We start from the raw sequence: 27788 nt of genomic DNA, 5'->3' as shown, positions 1-27788 counted from the left end.
TCGGTGTCATGCTAATTCCTCGGCAACTTGTAAAGGCCCAAATAAGGACCTCTGCTTGGACAGCCTAAGCTGAGGAGCACCCTCCCTAAGAAAAGGGCAAGCCACCAGAAGCCACTGTCTGAAAATTTCCACCCAGGTTTCTCCTAGATCACTTCATTTGCTAGAATGACATAGAGAGAAAAGCAAGAAAGGGGCAGTAAAGATAAAATTAATTTATTTGACTTCACAACTTCATGGGCCACACAGGGGCCCCACAGTCCTAGAAGCACGGCCTGTGGCAGTGGGCTGGGGAGGCCAGTTCTCTGGACTGCCTGCTCCCTTGTCCAGAGCTGCCTTGAGCCAGGTCCCTCCTGACCCCATCATCCTGCTCCCATATGCAAGGGCTGCTCAGGTCCACCTGCAATAAACCCAGGCCTACCCTCTGGCAGCAAGGACAAGGCCTCGTGGGTGGCAGCAGCACTGGTCCTCGTGGCTGTGGGTGTGGGTGGGTGGGTAGGTAGGTGGGGAGGAGGGCAGGCAGGAGGGTGTGGTTCAGTGCAGAGAGCTGCTGTTCTGCTCTTCAAAGGCCATCTTGCCCAGAAGCTGGCTGTCCAACTCTACCCCACTTACAGGCAGCTGGAAGAAGTTCATTTCAGCTGCTAAGGCTGCCATGGCAGAAGGGTCCTGGCCAAACTGAGCTCGCAACATCATGTCCATTTTCTCCAGCCTCCTCTTGAGCCGCTTGGCCTCTCGCTCTCGGATGAGCCGGGCCTGCCGCTTTTCCGGGGTTTCATTGGCCCGCTTCAGCCTCATGGCCTCCCGATCCCGCTGCAGCCGGCGTGCCCGCTGCTCGTCTGTCTCCTGCATGCGCTGCAAGCGCTTGGCTTCACGGTCCCTCATGCGCCTCACCTCCCGCTCCTCGGGGGTCTCATTGTCCCGCCGGCTCTTCTTGGCCGTGCGCTCTCGTTCCAGCCGCTGCAGCCGTACTTCCAAAGGCTCATTCTGTCGACGTAGGGCCCACTTGCGTACACTGGGAGTCTGGGCTTCCAGCAGTTTACGGTAGGCAGCACAGTTGTTGCACACAAGCAGAATTCCAGCAGGGTACACTGGAGGACTAAAGGCAATGTCCTTCCCCTCAGCACTGGAGGGGCCCTCATTGTGGACTGCGGGTAGGGATTCCATATTGAGTACTTCAGGAAGTTTCTCACTGGAAAGCAAACATTTTGGATGGTTAGTGTTTCCTTCTAGCAAGAGTCGAGACTCCAGCCCTGCCTTATTCTTTTCCTATGAGGCGGGTGGCTCCACGCTCACCCACAAGGGGTCAGTTTGAATGCTTGGTGGACCTCTTCTACTGCTCTGTCCCTTCTCTTTGCGCGAGAGTTGTCTACCACCTTTTTTTTTTTTTTTTTTTTTTTTGAGACAGAGTCTTGCTCTGTCGCCCAGGCTGGAGTGCAATGGCGCAATCTCGGCTCACTGCAACTTCCGCCTCCTAGGTTCAAGCCATTCTCCTGCCTCAGCCTCCTGAGTAGCTGGGATTACAGGCACAAGCCATCACGCCCAGCTAATTTTTGTATTTTTAGTAGAGATGGGGTTTCACCACACTGGTCAGGCTGGTCTCAAACTCCTGACCTTGTGATCCACCCGCCTCGGCCTCCCAAAGTGCTGGGATTACAGGCGTGAGCCACTGCGCCCGGCCGGGTGTCTACCAACTCTAAAAGCCCATCTGGAGCTAATGACTGAAGCACCTGCCACAGCAATGCACCAGAAATCAGACAAACCCTTGGCGTTTTCACTCAAGCCAGAATAATGGTTTTGATAAGAGCTTTGCATGGGCAGTCCTGCTGTGGGAATGGAGGCTCCTGGAGGTGGAGACCTCCTTCAGGCAAGGTGCAGACCACCAACTCACCTCCTTCCCTCGCACTGCCTGCATGCAAAGGCAGACTCTGCACTGTACACTAGACAAACGGGACAAGGACACAACGTTCCAGTCTTCCTAGGACACGGTGGAGACTGCATCCTCATGCCAGGGTCCTCTCTACCCTATAACTTCTTTCTCCATGCTTTATCATGAGTGTTCTTGGAATTGCCTACATCTCTTTCTAGTTGAAGATATTCTGATGGGAAAAGAAATGGGAATTCATTTTCCTTTGGGGCTATGTGATGGAATAGGCATATTTCCTAGCCTTCTTACTTGTACTTCCAAGGAGCATGCATCAGCTGCCTTTGCATTACCTATTTCTAGCCTTTGCTTTGACTTCAGAAAGCAGAACTCACACCCAGTAATTTGCTCCCAGCACAACAGGGATAAGTGCCCAGCTGACCTGTTAAAAGTGGCATGGCTGGTGAACCGGGCTCCACACACAGCACAGTTAGATCGCTGGTCCTCCGAGTGGATTAAGAGGTGGCGACCCAATGACCCCGGGGAGCTAAGGGCCCGGCCACAGACAGGACACATGTAGCTCTTGGCGCTCACCACTGCTGCAGTGTGCTGTAAAACAGAGCCTTGATCTGTCAGTCTTGCGCTACCTCCAGGACAATCTGCACCCATTTAGAAATGACTTTTGGGAAATGTCCCCTTTCTTTAGTCTCAGAATAAGCAACTTGCAAGTATTCTGTTTAGCCCCTAGAAAAGTCAGTCTCTTACATTAGAGGCCCTGGCCATTTAGACCACTGCTTAGATTTCATTAGCTTGAGCTCTGCCTACGTTCTGGAACATGCGGCTGACTTAAGGAACAGTGGGGGCCAGGCACAGTGGCTCATGCCTGTAATCCCAACACTTTGGGAGGCCGAGGCAGGTGGATCACGAGGTCAGGAGTTCAAGACCAGCCTGGCCAATATGGTGAAACCCCATCTCTACTAAAAATACAAAAATTAGCCCAGTGTGGGGGCAGGCGCCTGTAGTCCCAGCTACTCGGGAGGCTGAGGCAGGAGAATCACTTGAACCTGAGAAGTGGAGTTCACAGTGAGCCAAGATCACACCACTGCACTCCAGCCTGGGTGATAGAGCAAAATTCTGTCTCAAAAACAAAACAAAACAAACAAACAAACAACAACAGTGCAACAGTGGGGCGCCGGAGCCCTCTTCAGAGCCTAAGAGGAATTCATGTCTCGGATAATTTCTCTCTGTCCCCCTGGCTCACACTGTGCAGGTACAAATACGTGTTAAGGGAACAGCAAAGGCCAAATCTAGAAGCTGGCCTGGAATACTGGTGTGCAATAGGTATTTATATCTTGCTTTCTCAATCTTTTCAAGATAGTCTTCTGAAGAAATACTTGTCCTCGTGAACCAACTATCTTTATGGTACAGCCCAGGCTGCCAGGTGTGCTGATGCCTTGTCAACACCAACCGGGAAGTACAGGTGCCCTGTGATTGGATCATGGTAAAAAGAACACAAAAGTCTGGTATTCGGATCCCCTGGTTCATGCTAATTTTTAACACACCATTTGTGTTAACTAATTTTTTTTTTTAAGACACGTCTCGTTTTGTCACCCAGGCTGGAGTGCAGTGGCATAATCTCAGCTCACTGCAGCCTCTGCCTCCCAGGTTCAAGCCATTCTCCTGCCTCAGCTTCCCGAGTAGCTGGGATTATAGGCACGTGCCACCACACCTGGCTAATTTTTTTGTATTTTATTAGAGACAGGGTTTCACCATGTTGGCCAGGCTGGTCTTGAACTACTGACCTCAAGGGATCCGCCCACCTTGGCCTCCCAAGGTGCTGGGATTACAGGCGTGAGCCACTGCGCCTGGCCCATGTTAACTAATTTTCTTTTCTTTAACACAAAGCCCTCATTATTAGTATACATTAGTTTCTATTTCACTATTTAAAATATGCATTAAATAATTTAGAAAAAAAATCACTTAATTTTCACAGTGTGTCTGCCCAGAAACCCAGAACGTGTTTATCTAATATATCTCATTTATTTTCTAAAATGTTGGAAGCTTGGAGCAGAATCTTTTTTTTTTTTTTTTTTTAAATACAGTCTCACTCTGTCACCCTAGCTGAAGCATGATCACTGCAGCCTCAACCTCCTAGGCTCAAGCTATCCTCCCACCTCAGTCTTCCAAGTAACTGGTACTACAGGTGCACGCCACCATGCCCAACTAATTTTTAAAAAAATTTTTGTAGAGCTGGGGTCTTGCTATGTTGCCTAGGCTGGTCTTAAACTCCTGAGGTTAAGCAATCCTCCCCACTTCAGCCTCTCAAAGTGCTGGAATTCTGGGTGTGAGCCACCATGCCTGGCTTTGGGCTGAATTTTTTTTTTTTTTTTTCTTTGTGAGACAGAGTCTAACTCTGTCACCCAGGCTGGAGTGTAATTGTGTGATCTTGGCTCACTGCAACCTCTGCCTACTGGGTTCAAGCAATTCTCCTGCCACAGCACCCCGAGTAACTGGGACTACAGGTGCATGCCATCACACCTGGCTAATTTTTGTATTTTTGGTAGAGACAGGGTTTCGCCATGTTGGCCAGGATGGTCTCGAACTCCTGACTTCAAGTGATCCACCCGCCTTGGCTTCCCAAAGTGCTGGGATTACAGGCGTGAGCCACTGCGCCCAGCCTCCCTACGACGAATCTTAATAGAAGTGACAACCCAAGACTCCTTCAGGAGCCAGAGAGAGACAAAGGCCAAACCAGGATCTGGGCTACAGACAAGCTGCCCACACTTGTGTTCCAGAGCACACAGCTCCCCGATCCATACCTGGTACACATGAGCGATCAACTGCTCCCGGCTCCCGCAGTCTAGCTGGCAGAGGGGACACTGGCAGAGTTCAAGCAAAGGGTCAGAATTCAAATTCCCTGTGACCTGTGATTCAACAAATAGGCAACTCATTAGGACTCTACTCATCCCTTCCCTGCCCCAGGTTTTTAAACAGGGTATCCTGTTAAAAGGAACCCAGACTGATGGCACATGTTATTCTTAGCTTCCCTGTGTGGGCTGAAGGAAAAAGTCATAGTTGAAAGGGAATTATGGCTTTCAGCCATGAGGACACAGGATTGCCTCAGAGAGAGCCAATCGATTTTTTTCCCTGAAGATACTCTGCAGACAGGGGTAGCGTTTTTCCTGTCATGTTCCTTTCAGGAATCCTCAGGAAACAAGTTAGTGAGAAGCTGGCACTCCAGGTGACACCTTGACTTAGATTTGCAAGCACATTCAAGAGTCCACCTTGGGAAGTCAGCTTTCTACTTCACCAAAGTTTCTCTCCTGTCCGGGAAGACGCGGGGAGCTGTAGGAAAGAGCTGTGCACGGGCGCAGTGATTCGTGGATGGAAAAGGAAAGCTGAGTGTGGTGAGAACTGAGAGTCTGAGGTGTGGGTTCTGGTGCCATGAAGGAAGAGGCCTCCTGTGCAGGCCCAGGAGACCATCAGAGGCAAGACTGTGCCACAGGGGTGAGCAGCATCAGGGCAGGCAGACGGGTAGGGCATTGCTGGACCTGGACCCAGGGGCCATTGTCACTTGCCTCGTGCTCTACCACTTCGTTCCCACCAACAGGCTGTTCTGTATTTTCTAACTCTTTCTCCACTTTGACCACCCCTCCATCTTCCTCTGATGTGTGGGAAGAGACTTCATCTTGTGTGGTCTCCTCTTCATCACCCTCACTGTCACCTGGAACACACAAACTGGTCACTTGTTCTGATTTTTGCATGAATACATCCTGAGCTGCTCTCCACCCTAGAGTTGGCAGTTATAATAGAAAACATTTTCAGATCTTCCATAATATAGTTTATATAGTTTTGTTGGGTACATATTATGTCAAGTGGAAACCAGCTATAGCTGTCATTTGTTATGCCATATACACGTAAAGGGAAGATATGAGGCAAAACTGCATTGGAAATGGTTATCGTGCCCTCTACATGATTATAAAAATAATCTTTCTGACTCATGGTTTTCAAATACCTCACACTTCAAATCACACCTCCCCAAGCACCTTACACTGAGCTCATTCCCACTGTACACCACCTCTGACTTACCAACACTTTCCACTGATTTCGCCATGAGCCCCCTGCACAACTTCTCCACGGTGTCACTATACTATTCTACTCTGAACCCAACTAATCTCTTCTTTCCCAGCAAACCCCAAGGCACACTTACAGAAACATCAAGTTTTTCTTCCCTCTTACCAGCAAAGGAAGCAACAGTAAATTAGTTTGAAACGATGTCACTTTATAGGGAAAGGGCTGCTCATTACAGTGGAAAAATTAGCACAGCAACCAACCTCAGGCACTTTGCAGTGGTATCCGACTCACTCGGTTCTTACTCTACTATTGTAACATGGCATTCTAAACTAAGTCCATTGTTTCGGTTGATTATTTGGATTATCTGATGGGTAACTGAATGCATTAAGTGGAAGGAACGGGCCATTCTTTAGGATGAAATGTAATTTCTTGTGACTAACATAGGAATTGAGTTTGTTTTAGTTTTAGGGGTAGGATGTGGCTATGGGGAGGTCTGCCGGTGGCTGGGGAGTCTGCAAGGTTTATGTGAGCTGATTTTTCTTCTCTATTACTTATAAAATAGAAAATGAAAACAGATCAGAAAAACAAATAACAAACGTAGTTCTTTCTGAAAGGGAAAAAATAAAGTGCTAGTACCTTGAAGATCACAAGAGGTAGCCAAGCCTAGGGAAGCTGTCACACTCCAGCCCTATCTTAACCCCACCTGGATCCTGGATTTCTGGGCCTGATGTGAGCAAGAGAGAAATATAGGGCAGAGTCTCACCAGGCTGTCCGCAAGAAACTCAGATTTCCTAGCTAACAGCGTGCCTGTCTTCTCTACTACCCTTGCATAATATCTAAATCCACCAGTATGTGAGCAACATATTTCCCTTCTTCCTGGGCAAAACTAGTTATACTCCCTTTCTTCATGAGAAGGTCTAACCAAATCATCTGCTAGTAGTTACATGTGTCCTTACTAGATAGATACTCCAGGAAATTGGTGGACTGGATTTGGGGACTGGAAAGAGCTATGGTTTGTGTGTCTTATTCCCTAGCCCAAAGCGCCTTTCATTTGAATCCAACTCAATAATGAAGGATTGGCACAGATTACATCATACCATGTTTTCTCCCCAGCTTATTTGAAATACTTGTAAACTTTATAATATAAAGTGATATATCAAACTTATTTTTGTAATTTTGCAATAATCCAAATATATCTCACTGCTAGAAAAATTTTTTAAAAATGTGTACTGTCTAGAGGGATAGTACATCCTTCAGAATGGAAACCTATTAGACTTTTGCAGATATTGTAATTCCCACCTGCTACTCAAGAAAGTGGTGGCTTCCATAGGTTTTCCAGACATGTTTGGGTTCATTTTTCTGTGCCCGAGCAATTAATTGCTAAATTATTTTATGTTGTTGATGTTGCTTAATTATTAGCTTCAGTGGAAACAAGTTCCTAGAAGGTTACAGAGTCCTCTCTCCATTTTCACCCAACCCAGACTCAGATGTGGTGAAAAACTGGAAAAGTCATTCTGAATTCATACTAATAATAACCAGTATCAAATGGATGAGGTGGGGAAAGTGCTGAAATCTTCCTAGGAAAACACATCTCAAGACGTGTTTGTTCAGACAGGTCACAGGACAGACAGACAATCCATGAGGCTCAACTTGTAACAGCTACTGTCTTAACCACAGGGATCTTCTTAGGGAATTGGTATGGGAAGACCTTGACGTTAGCATTTTATACACTGCATAACCTCATTACTAAGCAAATCTTCTTGTTTAACATTAAAACTGGGCCTTCAAGCAAGGTTTAATTAATGCCACCCTTATATTTTATTGATTACAAATACATAGGTACTAGGAGACAGGGATTTTTTTTCCTTTCATTTGACCTAACCCAGGGACTGCTTGAGCACTATTTATTCCTATATCCTTGCCTATCACAACCAACAAACCTATCTGTATGTGGCACTGTGCCAAACACTGTAGTCCGTAAGTTAAAAATATATATATCGGCCAGGCGCAGTGGCTCACGCCTGTAATCCCAGCACTTTGGGAGGCCGAGGCGAGTGGATCACCTGAGGTCGGGAGTTCGATACCAGCCTGACCAACATGGAGAAACCCCGTCTCTACTAAAAATACAAAATTAGCTGGGCTTGGTGGTGCATGCCTGTAATCCCAGCTACTCAGGAGGCTGAGGCAGGAGAATCGCTTGAACCTGGGAGGTGGAGGTTGCAGTGAGCTGAGATCACGCCATTGCACTCCAGCCTGGGCAACAAGAGCGAAACTCTGTCTCAAAAAAAAAAAAAAAAAAATTATATATATATAAATAAAATGCCAAACCTGTCCTCTTTTTTGGATAAACATATGCCCACACACCTTAGACCACCTTTGGGGACACTGAGGATCCACATATATCCTTTTTCATGTCTTTCTCCCAACCCCCATGCACAATCCCCAGAGCACACACACTCTGATAATTCTTCTCCCATTGCCCTGAGTCATTACCAGAAGGTGCAGAACTCACTGCTACTGGAGTCCTGATCTCTTAGTTGTTGGATAGCTTGTCGCTGACTGCCAAGGTCTCCAGGAAAATCAGTTTTCATCATCGCCTGGCGGGCTTGCTCCTCTAGCCCAGCAAATACTTGATCCCCTGGTGGTCACAAGGAAAAATAGTCAGGCCACCAGCTGGGCAGCATATCCCCAGGCAAGCTGGTTGGAAGGTCAGACCATTCAAAGGTAGGAGACAGGCAGGTACCCTGTGGTGGAGTAATTCATCTCCAAGTCAGCTTGCTGCCTCCAACAGCTTCTGGGTGCAGCTGCTCTTCCTGGGCAGTAAGCCAGATGCTCTAGAAAGCATCACTTGCTCCTCTTAAATCCTCCTAGTCTTGACTCCTTTCAAAAGGTGATCAATGTAACTGCAGACTCTCACAAATGTAACTGCAGATGCTCAAATCCATTTACAACCTTCCATCAGGATTGGGAAGATAGAGGCAAGAAGGGGCAAAGTGATGGGATGAAGACAGGGCAACAAATCTGGGCCAAGTCTCTGTACCTTAATGTACTAGCATTATGGTCTTGACTCAGTGTCTTATCTCTGACTATAAACAAGTGCTTCAAATCATCCTTCTAAGTAACAATCTCTCTAACCCCATCTTTCATCCACTCTTCTTCCAAAACGTACTCTGGAAGTTCTTCCTTGACTTTCTTTCTAATGTTTATCATAATTAGCCATGAGAAAATTAACAACTGGTTGAATAGTGGACTAGAAGAAGAATAGATATGAACTCACTTCTGCAGATGAACAAACTTCCTGAAACACACTGCTAATTTACAACAAATAATATTCATGTAGTCTTCTTGGTCCAGTTTATTTTTATTTTTATTTTTTTTGAGACAGAGTCTCACTCTGTCACCCAGGCTGGAGTACAGTGCCGGCACCCGCCTCCATGCCCAGCTAATTTTTTTGTATTTTTTAGTACAGACGGGGTTTCACCATGTTAGCCAGGATGGTCTCAATCTCCTGACCTCATGATCCGCCCGCCTCGGCCTCCCAAAGTGCTGGGATTACAGGCGTGAGCCACTGTGCCCAGCCGGTCCAGTTTTTTTTTTAAGTGTAGTATCCCAAATCCCCAGACCTATCCTTGATTTTGCATTTACTTCTCATGAACTCTGCTTGGGATCCATGAGGCTACTGAAGAGTTAGTATAAGTGCCCTTTTATTTCCAGGAGACCAGGCATAAGGAGAAAAGAGAGTTGGGTTTCTTGAGGTTTCTATTATCTCAGTCAGAGTAGAAACTACAGTCCCCATTCACCAGCCAGCAAGAGGGAATAATAAAAAGCCCTAGTGAAATGTCTGACAATAGCCAGGTCCTTTCTTGCTGAAGATATAAAGGAAAGTACACAGGCATACAGGCTCAGGTTCTGAGATAGGATACAATGATGTGGGAGGAACTAAATGGTGAGCTGACCTGCACTCCTAGACCTTGAGCAGTGAAAGACTTGATGTGAAGTAGGCTTCATGTGATCCCCTTAGTCATTCATTCAGCAAACATTCATTGGGCATCTATTATATGCCAGCTACCGAACACTAATAATAGTTTGACACTTGCAAGCTCCAGGCTCTATGGTAAGTGTTTTGTAGTTATCACCTCACCTTAATTCTCTGCAAAACTCTCGGTGGTAGGTATTACTGTCTATATTTACTTAGGAGAAAACTAAGGTTAACGGTGGAACCAAGTATTCAAACCCAGATCTAACTCTAATGTCCTTTTTCTTTTTGAGATAGGGTCTCATTCTCTCCCCCAGGCTAGAGTGCAGTGGTGTGATCATGGCTTACTCCAGTCTCAACCTCGCAGTCTGAAGCAATCCTCCCACCTCAGCTTCCAGAGTAGCTGGGACTACAGGTGTGCACCATCATGCCTGGCAATATTTTTATTTTTTGTATAGACAGGGTCTCACTGTGTTGTCCAGGCTGATCTGCAACTCCTGCTCTCAACGGATCCCCCTACCTCAACCTCCTAAAGTGTTGGAATTACAGGTGTGAGTCACTGCGCCCAGCCTAATGTCTATATTCCTTAACCGCCTTCTAATAAAGATGTAATTAGAAGGTTAGAAGCTTCCTCAGATGGTTTTGCTGAAAACAAACTCTTATCTCTGTGTGAGAATGGCTCTGATCCTAGTGTTAGTGTTTCCTTCATACCATGAGAAACGGATACATACAACTCAAATAGCGAAATTATGTTATCAGGGCCAGTATATGATCAAAGGAAAAAATGATGGTTCTGATACCACATCATGAGTTATCATGCTTGGATTACAGTAACTAACATTATGGCTATTATGACTCATACTGTGATTGGGAATGGAGGTGGTTCATGTTAAAGTGTACTCTTAGCTACATATCCCTCAAGGAAAGGAAAAATAAGCTGTTTTAAGTCCATCTTCACAATATCCAAGATGACACATTGGATATAAATTACTGGGTAGAGAAAGCAAAAAAAATGAATTCGATGGGGGAGTACTTCCTTGTCCCTTTGCAGAAGTGAAATACTTAATTTCTCCGTGTTGGTTACACTCCAACAAGACCAGGGCCAATTGGTACTTTCCTTTTTTTTTTTTTTTTTTTTTATATGAGACAGAGTCTCAGGCTGGAGTGCAGTGGCGTGATCTTGGCTCACTGCAGCCTCTGCCTCCTGTGTTCAAGCGATTCTCCTGCCTTAGCCTCCTGAGTAGCAGGGATTACAAGTGCCCACTACCACGCCTGGCTAATTTTTGTATTTTTAGTAGAGATGGGGTTTCACCATGTTGGCCAGGCTGGTCTTGAACTCCTGACCTCAAGTGATACTCCCGCCTCAGCCTCCCAAAGTGCTGGGATTACAAGCATGAGCCACTATGCCTGGCCAAGGGCCAACTGGAATAGTTACTGAATTCTTTGGGGTAGGTGCATGTTTTCAGACCTAGGAGCTATGGGCAGACATAGCACTAAGGAACAAGTTATGTACTAACATATAATTATCCAGGGGAAGACCTTTCTCATCAGTGACACTTCTGGTCTCCAAAGAAACTCAGACAGAAACCAGCTAGATTTAGAACATACTAAGAATAAACATTCTATCCTCTTTCTTGGATTCACCACTGGATTAGTAAAAAGACATCTAAAAGGATATGTACCTTTCAAGATGAGTCAGTAATTCAGTTTCATCTCCAACTTGAGCTCAAAAGTTATTTTTTTCTATTGATGTTGTCTAAATATTGAGGCTTTCATGGAACAGAGAGGAGTCTGTTCAATACAACTTGCCTATCTAGGACTCTTAGGCAATCTCACCTGGTGTAACCGGGAGAAGTTAATTCTGTCATTCCTTTTTGGCAATTTGGAAAGAAGAGCTAATGTTCTTATATTTTAGTCTATTCCTGACTTGGGAAAAAGAATAAAGGTGAACTTTATTCCTCAGGACTATTCCTATTTTAAACATCACCATAAAGCAAAATATATCAAAACCATAAAAAAGAAGCAATTTTAGCAGACCTCATAAGAAAAGATATGTGAATTATCTTCCAGTAGTTACTATTTACCTAATCTCCAAATAAAATTGTCCAGAATTATCCCTTCATAAGAAGGCAGTGAGACTTGCTAAAAGCATGTCATGTTAACTGCCGTATAATGTCTAATGTGATCTATGGAGATACTAGTGATTAAGAAGTGTTACAGAACTGCCTATTTTTATAATGTTAGAATTATTATTCCCTTCTGTCTTGAGACCTTTGGAGTAGGTTTAAAAAAATCCTCTGGTCCCTAGATATTAATGTAGGGCAGCCATCTTATTTAATATGCGTATTTATTTGTCTATTAATAGCTAAGAGTCAACTACACTCTCACAATAAAAACCAAGGTGTTCTCTCTCCTTTTTTTTTTTGGATACAAAATCAAAATACTGGTGTCTGCAATTTGGTTAAGGTTTTTTTTTTTTTTGAAACAGAGTTTTTCACTCTGTCACCCAGGCTGGAGTGCAATGGCGCAATCTCGGCTCACTGCAACCTCCGCCTCCTGAGTTCAAGCGATTCTCCTGCCTCAGCTTCCCAAGTAGTTGGGATTACAGGCAAGCACCACCACGCCCGGCTAATTTTGTATTTTTAGTAGAGATGGGGTTTCTCCATGTTGGTCAGGCTGGTCTCGAACTCCCAACCTCAGGTGATCCACCCACCTTGGCCTCCCAAAGTGGTCGGATTACAAGAGTGAGCCACTGCGCCCGGCCTGGTTAAGGTTTTTCAGACCAGATGAGAACAAGGCCATGTAAGCAAGTTTGGAGAACAGATGAGAGGAATGAGATGAAAGTTATTAGAAAGGTAAAGATTTTACAGTTCTCTCTTGGGTCCTTGGTGCAGTTAAACAAACATAATTTCAACCTTCTACAATTAAGTAAAGCAGCTGGAACATTCTTTAAGAGAGCAGATAGGCCGGGCACGGTGGCTCACGCCTGTAATCCCAGTACTTTGGGAGGCCAAGGTGGGTAGATCACGAGGTCAGGAGATCGAGATCATCCTGGCTAACACTGTGAAACTCCGTCTCTACTAAAAATACAAAAAAATTAGCCGGTGTGGTGGCGGGCGCCTGTAGTCCCAGCTACTCTGGAGGCTGAGGCAGGAGAATGGAGTGAACTCGGGAGGCGGAGCTTGCAGTGAGCCGAGATCACGCCACTGCACTCCAGCCTGGGCGACAGAGTGAGACTCCGTCTCAAAAAAAAAAAAAAAAAAAAGAGAGAGCAGCTATCCAGTTCAGGAAAAATGAGCTAGTACTGGGAGTGAGGAGCTTAGGATTCCATTTCTAGCTGACAGTCTTTGTAATCCACGGTGCTATCGCAGGTGGGGAACATAGCCATTTACTTCATGAGGATGCTAACAGAATGAATCAAAACAAAGCAAGTTGTGCTTTTTATAAGAGAAAGGACTTCAAAGGCTTTTATTCCTCCTCTTTGTAAAGCTTTTAGTTGAAGTTGAAAGTTTTAAGTCACTCATGTGTTTTACAATCTAAAAGCAAAAGTCTCTCAAGTAAAAGAGGTTTTCATTTGGTTAGTGGTTTGGTTAGTTCAAACACACTAAATGAAAGTGTACAACGGACTGTATTTTCAACCTTTCTATGAATAGTTGACAGAAATGTGTACTCAGGGCTGGGTGAGGCGGCTCATGCCTGTAATCCCAGCACTTTGGGAGGCTGAGGCGGGCAGATCACTTGAGATCAGGAGTTTGAGACCACCCTGGCCAACATGGCGTAACCCTGTGTCTACTAAAAATACAAAAATTAGCCGGGCATGGTGACGAACGCAAGTAATCCCTGCTACTTGGGAGGCTGAGGCAGGAGAATTGCTTGAACCTGGGAGGCGGAGGTTGCAGTGAGCCGAGATCACGTCACTGCACTCTAGCCTGGGCGACTGAGCAGGATGCCGTCTCAAAAAAAAAAAAACTGTACTCAGAAGGGGTAAAATGGGGAAGGAGGTAGGGAGGAGGTCTAACACAGATTTCAGCCCATCAGCAGTTTTTCCATAACTAATAACAATTTTGGGCTTTTATTCCAAAAGCTCTGTAACAAGTCTATTAATGAAGTGAAGTGGGCAAAATACAAGAGTCTATCTAGATATTTCTGAGGAAAGGATCATGCCAGTGATTTAGACATAAAAAGAGTCCTGATAAAAACCCAGCGAGTGCCAAAGCAGTTGCCCACTGGCTTCTAATGTGGATCCATCAAATGTTGCTGGGTTATAGCAGTGGGATTCTTTTTTTAAAATATATATATATTTTTTGAGATAGGGTTTTGCTCTGTCACCCAGGCTGCAGTGCAGTGGTGCAATCATAGCTCATTGCAGCCTTGGACTCCCAGGCTCAAACAATCCTCCCACCTCAACCTCCTAAAGTACTGGGATTACAGGCATGAGCACTGTGCCTGGCTAATTTTTAAATTTTTTATAGAAATCAGGTCCCGCTATGTTGCCCAGGCTGGTCTCGAACTCCTGGCCTCAAGCAATTCTCCTGTCTCACCTGTCTCAGACTCCCAAAGTGCTGAGATTACAGGTGTGAGCGACCATGCCCGGCTGGAATTCTTTTTTTTTTTTTTTTTTTTTTTTTGAGATGGAGTTTTGCTCTTGTTGCCCAGGCTGGAGTGCAATGGCGTGACCTTGGCTCACTGCAACCTCCACCTCCCAGGTCAGAGCGATTCTCCTGCCTTAGCCTTCCGAGTAGCTAGGATTACAGGCACCCGCCACCATGCCCAGCTAATTTTTGTATTTTTTTAGTAGAGGCAGGGTTTCACCATGTTGGCCAGGCTGGTCTTGAACTCCTGACCTCAGGTGATCCACCCGCCTCGGCCTCCCAAAGTGCTGGGATTACAGGCATGAGCCACTGAGCCCGACCCAGGAAATCTTAATATATCCCTTTATGTGGCCTATTAGTTTCATGCCACACAATCTTCGTCTTCCCAGAAAGCAGATCTAATGAAGCTCAGCCATTACTCTGCTCAAGTGTCAATTAACTTTTATATTTAAGCAAAGCTTAATGCCGACTTTCCTGCCCCCCAGACCTTGAGTCCATTTCATTTACTTTATTTTGTGTATTTATTTTTTTGAGACCAAGTCTTGCTCTGTCATCCAGGCTGGAGTCCAGTGGCGTGATCTCGGCTCACTGCAACCTTTGCCTCCTGGGTTCAAGCAATCCTGCCTCAGCCCCCCAAGTAGCTAGGATTACAGGCGTGTGTCACCATGCCCACCTATTTTTTTGGATTTTAGTGGAGACAGGGTTTGCCATGTTGGCCAGGCTGGTCTTGAATTCCTGACCTCAAGTGATCTGCCTGCCTCGGCCTCCGAAAGTGCTGACGTGACAGGTATGAGCCACCACGCTAGGCCCCATTTCATTTACTTTTAATAGACAAGCAGCATTAAATTAAATATATTTACTTGGTTCTATTTCACCGCAAGGTGACAGGAGACTCACATGGTCAGAAAATGAAATTACCTATTTCTACTTACCACTATTGTCATGCGCAATGAAAAGATGATCTTTTGAAAAGGGTAGGGTCAGCTTCAGTTCCCAAATAACAAATAAATAGAAGGTCCTCTGAAACTAGCAAATCTCAGGGTCTTTTCTTCTTTAGTCAAGCTTAGTGTATCACCTGAGAAGCCTTCATGGCTCCCTGACCAAATGCGTCACTGAAAACAGCCCCTCCCTGGGGGTCTGCTCTTTAGTTGTAGCTGAACATCTGTGCTCACAGCCCCGCAGTAAAGGCCCTTGTAATGGCCACCTCTGAAGAGCCTGCAAAGTCCCACCTACTCCACCTCAAAACAATGTTCTTTCGCTTGACTCTGTAACTTCATTTCTGCAACTGTGGATGTGTGATATTCTCCCCACCTCCATGGCCTGTTTTTCCATCTGTTTTTCTTTTTTTCCTTTTTTTTGAGATGGAGTCTTACTCCGTCGCCCAGGCTGGAGTGCAGTGGTGTGATCTTGGCTCACTGCAACCTCCGCTTCTCAGGCTCAAGTGATTCTCCTGCGTCAGTCTCTCGAGTAGCTGGGATTATAGGCGTGCGCCACCATGCCCAGCTAATTGTTTTCTTTTTTTGTTTTTTGAGACGGGGTCTTGCTCTGTCACCCAGGCTGGAGCGCAGTGGTGCGATCTCGGCTCACTGCAAGCTCCGCCTCCCAGGTTCACACCATTCTCCTGCCTCAGCCTCCTGAGTAGCTGGGACTACAGGCACCCACCACCGCGCCCGGCTAATTTTTCGTTTGTTTGTTTTGTATTTTTGTAGAGACGGGGTTACACCGTGTTAGCCAGGATGGTCTCGATCTCCTGACCTTGTGATCCGCCGACCTTGGCCTCCCGAAGTGCTGGGATTACAGGAGTGAGCCACCGTGCCCAGCGCTAATTTATATATTTTTAGTAGAGACAGGGTTTCACCATGTTGTCCAGGGTGGTCTCAAACTCCTGACCTCATGTGATCCGCCCACCTTGGCCTCCCAAAGTGCTGGGATTACAAGCGTGAGCTATCACGCCTGGCCTCCATCTATTTTTCAACTCCATTACTAGCTCATCTTGGCTTTGACTATGGTGCAGGGAGATGGAGCTTATGGATATATGCTACATGGGCATAGACACTGGCCACACAAGCCTGAAGTGGCTCCCCTGGCCTTACTACAATCACGCCATCACCCCACCAGCTACTTTCCTCAAATCTAACCAGGCTCTTGGACAGATGGCTTTTGTAGGTGAACACCCAACTCCTATACTTGCCTTGTTTGTGAACCTATCATTTCTACTAAGAGTACCTTTTCAGATGCCTTCTTGGGGTCACACTTGTGTCTTTTTATTTATTTATTTATTTTTTTGAGATGGGGTCTTGCTCTGTTGCCCAGGCTAGAGTGCAGTGGCACTATCTCGGCTCACTGCAACCTCCGCCTCCTGAGTTAAAGTGATTCTCCTGCCTCAGCCTCCCGAGTAGCTGGGATTACAGGCACCCGCCACTGCACTCGGCTAATTTTTGTATTTTTAGTAGAGATGGGGTTTCAACATCTTGGCCAGGCTGGTCTCAAACTCCTGACCTCATGATCCACCTGCCTCGGCCTCCCAAAGTGCTGGGATTACAGGCGTGCACCACCTGTGCCTGGCCACTTGTGTCTTTTATCAACCAGAGAGGAGAAACAATCCTAAACCCCTGTGATGGATGGCCTATGCTAAAATACTTCATTTTTTTCTTTCTCTTTTTCTTTTTTTGTTTTTGGAGACAGGATCTCACTCCGACGCCCAGGCTGGAGTGCAGTGGCATGATCTCAGCTTTCTCAGCTCACTGCAGCCTTGACCTTTTGGGTTCAAGCGATCCTCCCACCTCTGTCTCCCAAGTAGCTGGCGCTACAGGTGTGTGCCACCTCGCCCAGCTAATTTTTGTATTTTTGGTACAGATGGAGTTTTGCCTTGTTGCCCAGGCTACACTCGAACTCCTGGCCTCATGTTATCCTGCACTGGCCTCCCAAAGTGTTGGGATTACAGGCATGAGCCACCGAGCTCGGCTAAAGATACTTCATTTTATCTTCCTTGACAATCCTCACATGCAAGCCCGCTGCATTTTGCTGTTTTAGCAGCAATTTCTAAATCTTCCCTAAACCACTCATCTGTGTATCAAGTAGCCTTTGCACATCCCCATTCCAGAATATACTCCTAGAAGCATCCAACTCGTTCCGTTTTACTCTTTTCCAGGACTTAAATAGAAGAAAGAATTGCATATGGAGGTTTGCTATTGTAATCTCATTAATGTATAAAATTTCAAAACCCTCGTAATTCCTCTGTTTATACTATTTTGTCTTCTACTCTTGAAGTAACCCAGTAAGATTCAGATAAAGTGCATAGTGCCTGGGATATAGTTTTTTGGTTTTTTGTTTGTTTGTTTGAGACGGGGTCTCACTCTGTCACCCAGACTGGAGTGCAGTGGCATAATCTTGGCTCACTGCAGCCTCAACCTCCCAGGCTCCCGCCATCCTCCCACCTCAGCCTCCTGAGTAGCTGGGACTATAGATGTATGCCCCCAGGCCTAGTTTTTTTGTATTTTTTTGTAAAAACACGGTTTTGCCATGTTGCTCAGGCTGGTCTTGAACTCTTGGGCTCATGCAATCCTCCTGCCTTGGCCTCCCAAAGTGTAGGGATTACAGTGGTGAGCCACCGCGCCCAGCCTATATAGTATGTTTTTAAGAAATTTTAGTTATCTTGTCAACTACTTGACTAATCTGTCCTCTCCAATGTAGGGTTTTAGCCAGCTGCAGTGGCTCATGCCTATAATCCCAGCACTTTGGGAGGCTGAGGTGGGTAGGTGACTTGAGCTCAGGAGTTCAAGACCAGCCTGGGCAACATGGTGAAACCCTGTCTCTACAAAAAATACAAATATTTAGCCGGGTGTGGTGGCATGCACCTGTAGTCCCAGCTACTCGGGAGGCTGAGGTGGGAGGATCACTTGAGCTCAGGAGGTCGAGGTTGCAGTGAGCTGAGATCACGCCACTGCACTCCAGCCTGGGCAACAGAGCAACACCCCATCTCAAAAAAAAATTATATAAATTATATATATATATATAATATATATATTTTTTGTATACATAACAATATATATTATGTATATATATTTTATATATATACACACACATATATATAGGTTTTTGTTTTTTACAAACTTTTCATCTGTTATACCTCTGAATTCTCTTCAAATGTTGCTGCACTTCACTCAATCAGTTCATAATAATAGGGAACTATTTGTCTTTTTTTTTTTTTTTTTTTTTTGATGGAGTCTATGTTTGCCCAGGCTGGAGTCAGTGACACGATCTCGGCTCACTGCAACCACCACCTCCCAGGTTCAAGTGATTCTCCCGCCACCACGCCTGGTTAATTTTTTTTGTATTTTTAGTGGAGATGGGTTTTTTGCCACGTTGGCCAGACTGGTCTCCAACTCCTTACCCCAGGTAATACGGCCCACCTCGGCCTCCCAAAGTGCTGGGATTACAGGCGCGAGCCACCATGCCTGGCCACTATTTGTCTTTTTAAGGAACATTTGGGTGGGAATGATTATATCCTAGATAATAGGAAAATGGCTAATTATCTCAAATCTGCGTAGATATTAATGTCAATTTAAGAAGGCACTTTTTGAACACCTTCTATGAGCAGTGCTAGAAGTAGAGAGGATATATAAGGAAATACATATGGCACATAGTCTCTGCCTTCTAGAAGTTTACTATGCAATTACTGAAATAAAATATGCAACAGGTGCGGTGGCTCATGCCTGTAATCCCAGCACTTTAGGAGCCCGAGGTGGCCAGATCACCTGAGGTCAGGAGTTCAAGGCCAGCCTGGCCAACATGGTGAAACCCTGTCTGTACTAAAAATACAAAAAAATTAGCTGGGCATGGTGGCGAGCACCTTAATCCCAGCTACTCGGCAGGCTGCGGCAGGAGAATTGCTTGAACCCGGGAGGCGGATGTTGCAGAGATCACACTGCTACACTCCAGCCTGGGTGACAGAGTGAGACTGTCTCAAAAAAAAAAAACAGCAAAGGAAAACATGCATGTGACACTGTTGAAAACAACACAAGGTAATAGTGTATACCTGGCCTTCTGGTTTCTAGCCTCTCCCTCTTGTGATCCGTCCCACAAATTGCTTCATAGTACCAAAATGCTGTATTCTAAATGTCACTCCCCTCTCCCTGCTTAAGAACCTTCAGTAGTTCCCTACGGACTGTAGAATGAACTTTGAACTTGGCCTGGCATTCAGGCTTCCACAGTGTAGAGTTAAGCATCTCTGACCTCACATCTTCTGACTTTTGAACAAATGAAACCTCTGCTTCATATAAGGTCTCCTTGTCCTCTGAACATGTGGATTCCCGCTTCTGTCTTTGCTCACTTCATTTTCCCTACCTGATGTTCCCTCTCCCTGCCTCTTGCTTTTTAATTTTTTTTTTCAAATCCATTATCTACCCTCTAAGGCCCAGCTCAGGCGCATGGTTTAGAGGCTTTTCCATTAAGCATTCCCCTTGCTACTTCTGTCCACTGAGCTCTCTTAACTTCCTTCCTCCGAACTTCTCTAGTATATATAATCTGCAGCATCTGTTTAGCACTTAGCATATACTACCATTCATATTTATATATCTGAGGTTACAATACGGTCTTATAGATCTTATATTGTTTTACAGCCCTGACATCTAGCATAAGGATCTGCACAGAGTAGGTATCCTATAACTGTTTGTTAATGTGATATTAAAGATATATCAAGTGTACATACCCCTAAGATAGGTTTCCAACACCTCCCTCAGCAACCAGACACACTTTAAATCCATCATTTCCAACATCTTTAACCCTTTTTCTTTCTTTTTTTCTTTTTTCCTCTTCTGCTCAGCAAAGTGTGTTTTACATTTAAACTTTTCTTCTTCACAAATCAGTGTGAGCCTCTCCCTTAAATTCAGGTTACTCTTCCATTCCACCCCTCAGCATTCCCAGGTTCCAGAAGACAAAGCCCGATACTCACAGTGAACTTTATTTGGATTTGTCTGTTTCCGACGGGACATGTTTCCCTGATGCAACAGCTCTGGTCTTCCCCAGTTTCACGACTGGATATGTTACTACTTCCTTGCAAGATGCTAAGCTGCAATAACAAAGGTTATTGTTAGCACATGTCATTTTCCCCAGCAGTTATACCAAATTTAAAGATAAAATGTCTTTAAAAAACAGCTCCTGAGCATATAAAACTCACCAGTTATAAATAATTGAACTAATGAAAGAAAGAAAGAAAGAAATCTCTAGCCTAACGTCAAGGTCCCAGAAAGTTTAAGAGGGGACTCCCTCAGAGGATTTAGAGAATTATACTCTAAATCCATCTTTGGAATCCAGAATACTGTTAAGTGATCATGATCAAGGTCACAGGATAAAAGAGGAAGTAAAACTCAGGCAACCAGGGTTAGAAGTACTGTGGGCTCAAGGGGATAACCCCCATGAATTGCAAAAGGAAGCAAAAGGAAGCCAAAGAGGGTGGCAGCTCACATGTCACATGCCCACTGGAAGTCAAGCCCTGCAGTCTACACCAGCGGATTTCTCAGGATGTTATCTTGCCTAGAGGTAGCAAAGGCATCACATCCCTGCGAGACAGAAAATGTCTCAAATAGGCATCTGTAAATGAGAACAGCATGGGAAATAAAGCCTCTATCTGGTGATACAGGCGCAATGCTCTACTGCACTGTGAATGACATGGCACTAAGCAAATCAAACTTCTAATGTTGAAGATGGGCTCCCACCAGAAGAGACAGATGCCATCCACATTGATGAGTACTAATTCAACACCCCAGTGTGGAGTACCACCTGGCCCTCCTCACACATTCCAGAGAAGTGGTCAAAGTTAATAACTTTAGAGGCTCTTCTCAATCTAGCCTCTGGATAGCAAAGAGACCAGTGGGAGGAATAAAGAGAAAAGTTCCCCAAACGAAAAATGCTGCCAAGACATGCATCTGCTCCCCACCCCATATAGGAGGGGATATATATGTAAGCCTGAAGGTTCCTGATTACAGAAAGAGTGCCCCAGCCTTAAGCACTGTTAGAGAATCTGAGATGGATTAGTATCAATAGCTGTGTCATTTTCTTAGAAAGATAGAGTGAATAAAGACATAGAATAAAAAGGGATTGTCTTTCCTACCAAAGACAGGAATATGGATCTGGTCACACTCTAAGTTTTCTTTCAGTTCCTACCTTCTTGAGTTATACTCACATTGAATAAGCAAATATAAAATCATAGTTTATTGCCTTAAGAGGAGTTATGGGAGACTACTGCTAGCTATACTTTGTACTCCAGTTAATGAAGACTCACCTCCTGTTGTGTCAACTAACTCCTCTATGTAGCTAGAAGGACCTCAAACCTATAATCAGATCCTGCCTCCCCTTACCAAAAGAAGAAAGAAACCGCAAATGGCAAAGACAGGCCTCCACAGGAAGTGGCAAAGGAAGCAGCTTTCAGGCAGTCTTCTAGCATATCTGCATATCAAACACAGTTCTTTTTCAGACCTTTAATTAAAAACAAAACAAAACAAAACTCTAAATGTATACAATAAAAATCAATTTTAACTATTTAGAGGGCAATATACTGAGTGCTGATAGTGTATGTTCTCTAAGTTTTGTGTATGTCATTTTTTTCTCATCAAGTAGTTGTTTTATTCACGGAAGCAGTGAATGAATATCACACTTTGGATTTCCTATATGTGTGTGGAATCACCAAGTGGAAAGGTAATGAAATGCAGGCTTTATTAATATTTTTAAAAATATGGCCAGGCACCGTGGCTCACGCCTGTAATCCTAACACTTTGGGAGGCCAAGGTATGCAGATCACTTGAGGCCAGGAGTTTGAGACCAGCCTGGCCAATATGGTGAAACCTCTACTAAAAATACAAAAATTAGCTGGGCATGGTAGTGCACACCTGTAAATCCCAGTTACTCGGGAAGCTGAGGCATGAGAATCGCTTGAACCTGGGGAGAGGAGGTTGCAGTGAGCTGGGATAGAGGCACTACACTCCAGCTTGGGCGACAGAGTGAGACTCCATCTCAAAAAAAGATAAATAACTGCCAGGGGCGGTGGCTCTCGCCTGTAATCCCAGCACTTTGGGTGGCCGAGGCGGGTGGATCACCTGAGGTTGGGAGTTTGAGAACAGTCTGGCCAACATGGTGAAACTCCGTCTCTACTAAAAATACAAAAACTAGCTGGGCGTGGTGACACATGTCTGTAATCTCAGCTACTCAGGAGGTTGAGGCAGGAGAATTGCTTGAACCCGGGAGGGGGAGGTTGCAGGAAGCCAAGAACGCACCACTGCACTCCAGCCTGGGCGACAGAACGAGACTCTGTCTCAAAAAAAAAAAAGATAAATAAAAAATTTTAAAAATAAAATATACTTCTCTAATGTGATAATCTATTGAGGCTAAATATATATATACTCTATTATAGAAGAAAAAAACAGAATCTTGACTAATTTTTATATTTTCTCCCTTCAAGATCAGAAATTGAAACTGTAAGATAAAGGTAATAAAGTCCCTTCTAAAGGAAGGCCAAATAATTTGAACCAGGCAACATTTCAATATTAAAGCTCCAAGTCAAAAGACAGAGATGAGTATCTGCGTATTTAAATCAGCAGTGCCCGCTGCATCTTATAATCCTCCTAGTGGCCAAATGGGGAACTGACCAGATGGTACCCAATGGGACTTCACACCTGAGTGATCAAGAGAAAAATAAACAATTACTGTCCCCTCCCACACAACGAAACGAAAATAATAACAAAAACAGGCCTGTGGGGTCATGGGCTGTTGAAAATCAATAAGTAAATAAATAAATGGCGCTGAAAGGACACTCTTGACCACAAAGCAAGATCTCAGAGGCCAGATGACTGTTTTATAGCCAGTTAAAGCTAATAAAACCCAGAGACATACAGCCCTAAAGGTCACTCATTTTGTTTTACTTTTAACACTGCCTCAATTTCCAAGCCAAAATCTGAAACCAAACCAAAAATGTAAATAGATAGCTGCCTGAATATGGGCTGGGAAGATAGGTAAACGGTGAGATTCAGGTCTGAAGGGATTCCATTTTAAAAGGAAAGCAGTTCTGTCCGTCTTCAGAGCAAGGTTAAGAGTCCTTGGGAAGGTGCAACTTCTCCCCTGAACACTGTCTCTGCTCTCCCACAGGTATTAGGTGGCAGCGTCTAGGGCACACCACAGACTTCAGCAAGAAAAAAACGGGTGAAATCTCAGCTTGATGAAAAGAGAGTGCGTTCCCACCTCCAGCTCTGGTGCAGTTCCCACGGAGCAAAGCAAACTCGACTGAATCCAAGTGATCTGTATCTGCCAAAAAGGAGAGGACAAGAAAGCTGGTCACTTAGCCGCCTGGCTGTTCACCTGACCCCTGGGGTTGGGTCTGGGGCGTGTGTCTAATCAGCCCAGATGTCCCTCTGCTTCTTCAAGCACGAGCCCAGGTAAATTCCTAGGAATTACCAGACAAGAGCCTGACAAGAGCCGGAGGTCTTCCGAGGCGGCTCAGACAAACCCTTAGACAACACAATCTCCGAAATCTAAATTTAGAAGCTTTTCTGCTAGACCCAGACGCGGGGACTGATACCCCCCGGTCTGCACGCCCACGCCCATCCTCCCCTCCCCCAGCTCCACCCAAGGCTGTCAGACGCCGGGGCCGTCCCCGCCGGGGCCCGAGGAGGCGGGGTGCCCGCGGCCCGCGCAAAAACCCCCGGGCCCCGCACCCCGCGCCCCGCGCCCGAGAGCGCCGAGGGGCAGCAGGAGGAGCGGCCGGGGAGGAATTGGGGTTGGAAGCGGGGAGGGTGAGCCCGGGCTGCCCCCCCAGGGCCGGAGCTGGCCCCTGGCCCTCTCCCCAGAGCAGACAAAAGGACCGACAGCCGGCGGCCGCGAGGGGGCGAGGAGCCCGCATTCCCAGCCCGGACAGGGAGGGACGGCTCGAGGGTCTTTTTACCCGGCGCCTCCGCGCTGCGCTGCGCTCTGGGTCCCTGGGCCCCGCCTCCGGACAGACGGACCGCCGGACAATGGACCCGGGACCGCAGCCCAAGCCAGCCGGGCCGGGGCGCTCCGGGACTGGGCCCCGGCGAGCGGAAGGGGCTCCGGGCCGAGCCGGTGGCGGGGAGCCGAGGGGCGGCGCTGCAGACGGACAAAGCCAACAGCAGACAGACAGACGGAGGGGGAAAAAGATGGCGACGCGGACGGCGGGAGCGCGCGGCTCGCGCACCCGCAGCTAGTGAGGCGCGTGCACGAGCCTCCCTCTCCCCCTCCCCCGCGCCGGCCAGGTCCCTCTCCCCGCGGCCCGGCGCGCGCCCTGCGCTGTGGGCGGGGCCTGAGGAGAGGGGCTCCGGAGAGGAGGGGCTCCGGGGAGCGCCCAATCCCGGGCGCCCGAGAGGGGCTCGCCCGCGTTCCAGGGCTCCGGGACCCCCCCCCCCCGCCTCGCTCATTCCCAGGTCTTTCTCTGGCTGTCTCAGCCGCTCAGCTCCCCCAGACCTTCCTGGACGTGTAAACGCCACCCTACCCAGCCCCGATCCTGGTTTCTTACCCCACCATCGAGTTCAGCCACAAAACCCACATCCCCCAACCACAGCTCCGCCGCAGGCACCCCCTCTCCTTAGCCCTACCTTAGCCCGGATCCCCACCACCGTCACAAACCCTCTTCGCCTCATTCCCCCACGCTTCGCGGTGGCTTCGGCTCCCGAGGCTTTGAATGTGACCACGGGCCTTGGTGGGAGGGGCCAAGTTCAGCTGTCAGAACCTCAGAGCTGGGAAATCTTGAGATTTCTTTTGAGCATTTAATTTTCTGACATGATTCTCAACTGATAAAATAACATTGGCTGCAGACCCAGGGGCAGGGAAACTTGTGGCACTGTTGTCACGTGAGGGATTTTGGGTGCAATGGAGAGCCGTTGGATCCTTTTTTTTGAGACAGAGTCTCGCTGTGTCACCCAGGCTGCAGTGCAATGGCGCGATCTTGGCTCTCTGCAACCTCCGCCTCCCAGGTTCAAGCGATTCTTCTGCTTCAGCCTCCCAAGTAGCTGGGACTACAGGCGTGCACCACTATGCCCAGCTAATTTTTGTATTTTTAGTAGGCGGGGTTTCACCATGTTGGCCAGGCTGGTCCTGAACTCCTGACCTCAGGTATCCGCCCGCCTCGGCCTCTCAAAGTGCTGGGATTACAGGCGTAAGCCACTGTGCCCGGCCTGGTTGGACGCACTTCTAGTCAAACACCTCCTCCTGTCCACGTCCTTCTCTCTCCTAGTTCCTGTTGCCTTCTTTTCTTCCTCTCTTCTAGAATGCCTGAGCCTGCCCTGACATCGCTTACCTGGAGAAGTAGGGAATGCAGAGGAAAGAAGATGAGATCTGGTATTAGAAGATCCGGCTTTGAGCCCTAGCTCTGCCACCCACCAGCCTGTTGACTTTGGGCAAGTCACTTCCCTGTTCTGAGCCTCTGTTTCCTAAGATGTCAAATGGATAATGATGCAATAATTCCTGGCCTTTATTCTCAGAGGGTTGTTGTGCCAGTTAAGTAAAACAAATGGCTAAAAGCGTCATGCAAATGTTTTTCGTGATTACTGGTCGCACAAAGGCAGGGCTAACGAGGATGCTGACATTTGCTGATAAAGTGACAAGTCCTGGTATTTGCATAGAACATTCTTGCAAATTGTCTTTTCCCCAAATCTTTTATGAGATGATCTCATTGTCTGCGTCTTGTGTTCAATGTAATAGAATGACTACACTGAAGGATCTTGGTCCTTCACAATTCCGTGATAAATAGCTCATTCATCATTCACTGATTTATTTATTGTGATTGGGCTACTTAGATAGCAATTATTATTGTTTAACTTCAGTCAAGGAAACATTTTAATTTCATTTAAAAACTTGGTTTCCAAGTAGACAGAAAATGGAATATTATCATCCAACCAGCAAGTTTTTGTACTATTTTGTGTAAGAATACAACCTAGAATACACATTGGCTTTTATATTTAACAGTAATTCTTGATCAGTTTGGACTGAGGGATACAAGTATGGCTTTATTATGTCACTTTAAAGCTGACTTAGTTGACATTTTCAACAGAAAAGTAGCAAACAGGTAAAGTTTGCCTCCAGTGAAATTTCTTGGATGCATTATTATTATGTAATGTTGGGCAGCTTGTTCCATCTCCTTGACTTCCAAATAAAATGAGATCATAATAATGCTATTCTTATAATTTTCCTGTGCTCTAAAAATTTCTCAGAGGTGTTGTGACTCAGGGTTACAACCAAATAATGAAAAAATTATTAAATAAATAATTAGTTTAAGTTAGGCATGGTGGCTGGCACCTATAGTCCCAGTTACTCAGGAGGCTGAGATGGTATGATGACTTGAGCCCAAGTGTTTGAGGCCAGCTTGGGCCACATAGTGAAACCCTTGTCTCTTTAAAACAGAAGAATTAATTTATTTTTCCTCTGCTTTCACCTAAACTTGTTCTACATCTAGAAGACCTTTTAATTAGCCATATATATTTTTTTAGCTTCACTTTTTTCTGCTTTCCCAATCTACTCACAGTTATGTCATCATTTTGCCACTTCAACTATTTAACTTTCCACTTGAAATATCTTCCTAATCCATTTTATATTTGTTGGCTTCTTCAATGACCTTGTTAGGGCTCTATATTCCAACAATAAAGGTAGGAGGATTTTAAGAACCTCATGTTAAATTTTTTTAAATTAAGGTATAATTCACATACCATGAAACTCATGCTTTTTTTTTTTTTTGCTTTTTTTTTTGAGATGGAGTTTCGCTCTTGTTGCCCAGGCTGGAGTGCAATGGCACAATCTCGGCTCACCGCAGCCTCCGCCTCCCAGGTTCAAGCGATTCTCCTGCTTCAGCCTCCCGAGTAGCTGGGATTACAGGCATGTACCACCAAGCCTGGCTAATTTTGTATTTTTAGTAGAGACGGGGTTTCTTCATTTGGTCAGGCTGGTCTCAAACTCCCGACCTCAGGTAATCCGCCCGCCTCGGCCTCCCAAAGTGCTGGGATTATAGGTGTGAGCCACCACGCCAGGCCGAAACTCATGCTTTTAAAGTGTACAATTCAGTGGGTTTTGGTACATTCACAAGGTTGACAACATCACTACTATCTAATTCCAGAATATTTTCATCACCCCAAAAAGAAATCCCATACCTAGTAGCAGTAACTCCCCATTCTTCCTTCCCCCAGCTCCTGGCACCCACAAATCTACTTTCTATCTATATGGATTTGCCTATTCTGGACATTTCATATAAATGTGATTGATTATACAATATGGGACCTCTCGTGTCTGGCTTTTG

General features: G+C 45.9%; 1 protein-coding gene across 19 annotated transcripts; it reads right to left on the bottom strand.

Moving 5' to 3' along the window:
- Positions 1–197: 197 nt before the first annotated feature.
- Positions 198–25774, bottom strand: ZNF821 (zinc finger protein 821). Of its 19 annotated transcripts, XM_009250888.4 has the most exons (9): positions 23732–23746; positions 21859–21976; positions 20966–21091; positions 20454–20570; positions 8445–8570; positions 5437–5582; positions 4678–4782; positions 2301–2467; positions 198–1186 (listed from the first exon to the last, which is right to left on the bottom strand). In XM_009250888.4, the coding sequence occupies exons 4-9, from the start codon at positions 20491–20493 to the stop codon at positions 532–534; spliced, it is 1239 nt and encodes a 412-aa protein (XP_009249163.1). In that variant the 5' UTR covers positions 20494–20570; positions 20966–21091; positions 21859–21976; positions 23732–23746; the 3' UTR covers positions 198–531. The 19 variants fall into 19 exon arrangements, with proteins under 19 accessions (XP_009249163.1, XP_024089587.1, XP_054390048.1 ...); XM_024233819.3 differs by lacking the exons at positions 20966–21091; positions 21859–21976 and adding an exon at positions 23945–24079 and having other exon boundaries at positions 23732–23794; XM_054534073.2 differs by lacking the exon at positions 23732–23746 and having other exon boundaries at positions 20966–21060; positions 21859–21946.
- Between the last annotated feature and the right edge of the window lie 2014 nt (positions 25775–27788).

Source organism: Pongo abelii, chromosome 18 (genome assembly GCF_028885655.2).
Source record: "Pongo abelii isolate AG06213 chromosome 18, NHGRI_mPonAbe1-v2.0_pri, whole genome shotgun sequence".
Classification (NCBI taxonomy): domain Eukaryota; kingdom Metazoa; phylum Chordata; class Mammalia; order Primates; family Hominidae; genus Pongo; species Pongo abelii.
Note: the sequence above shows the minus strand (reverse complement) of the source record. Positions and strands in the feature narration are given on the sequence as shown.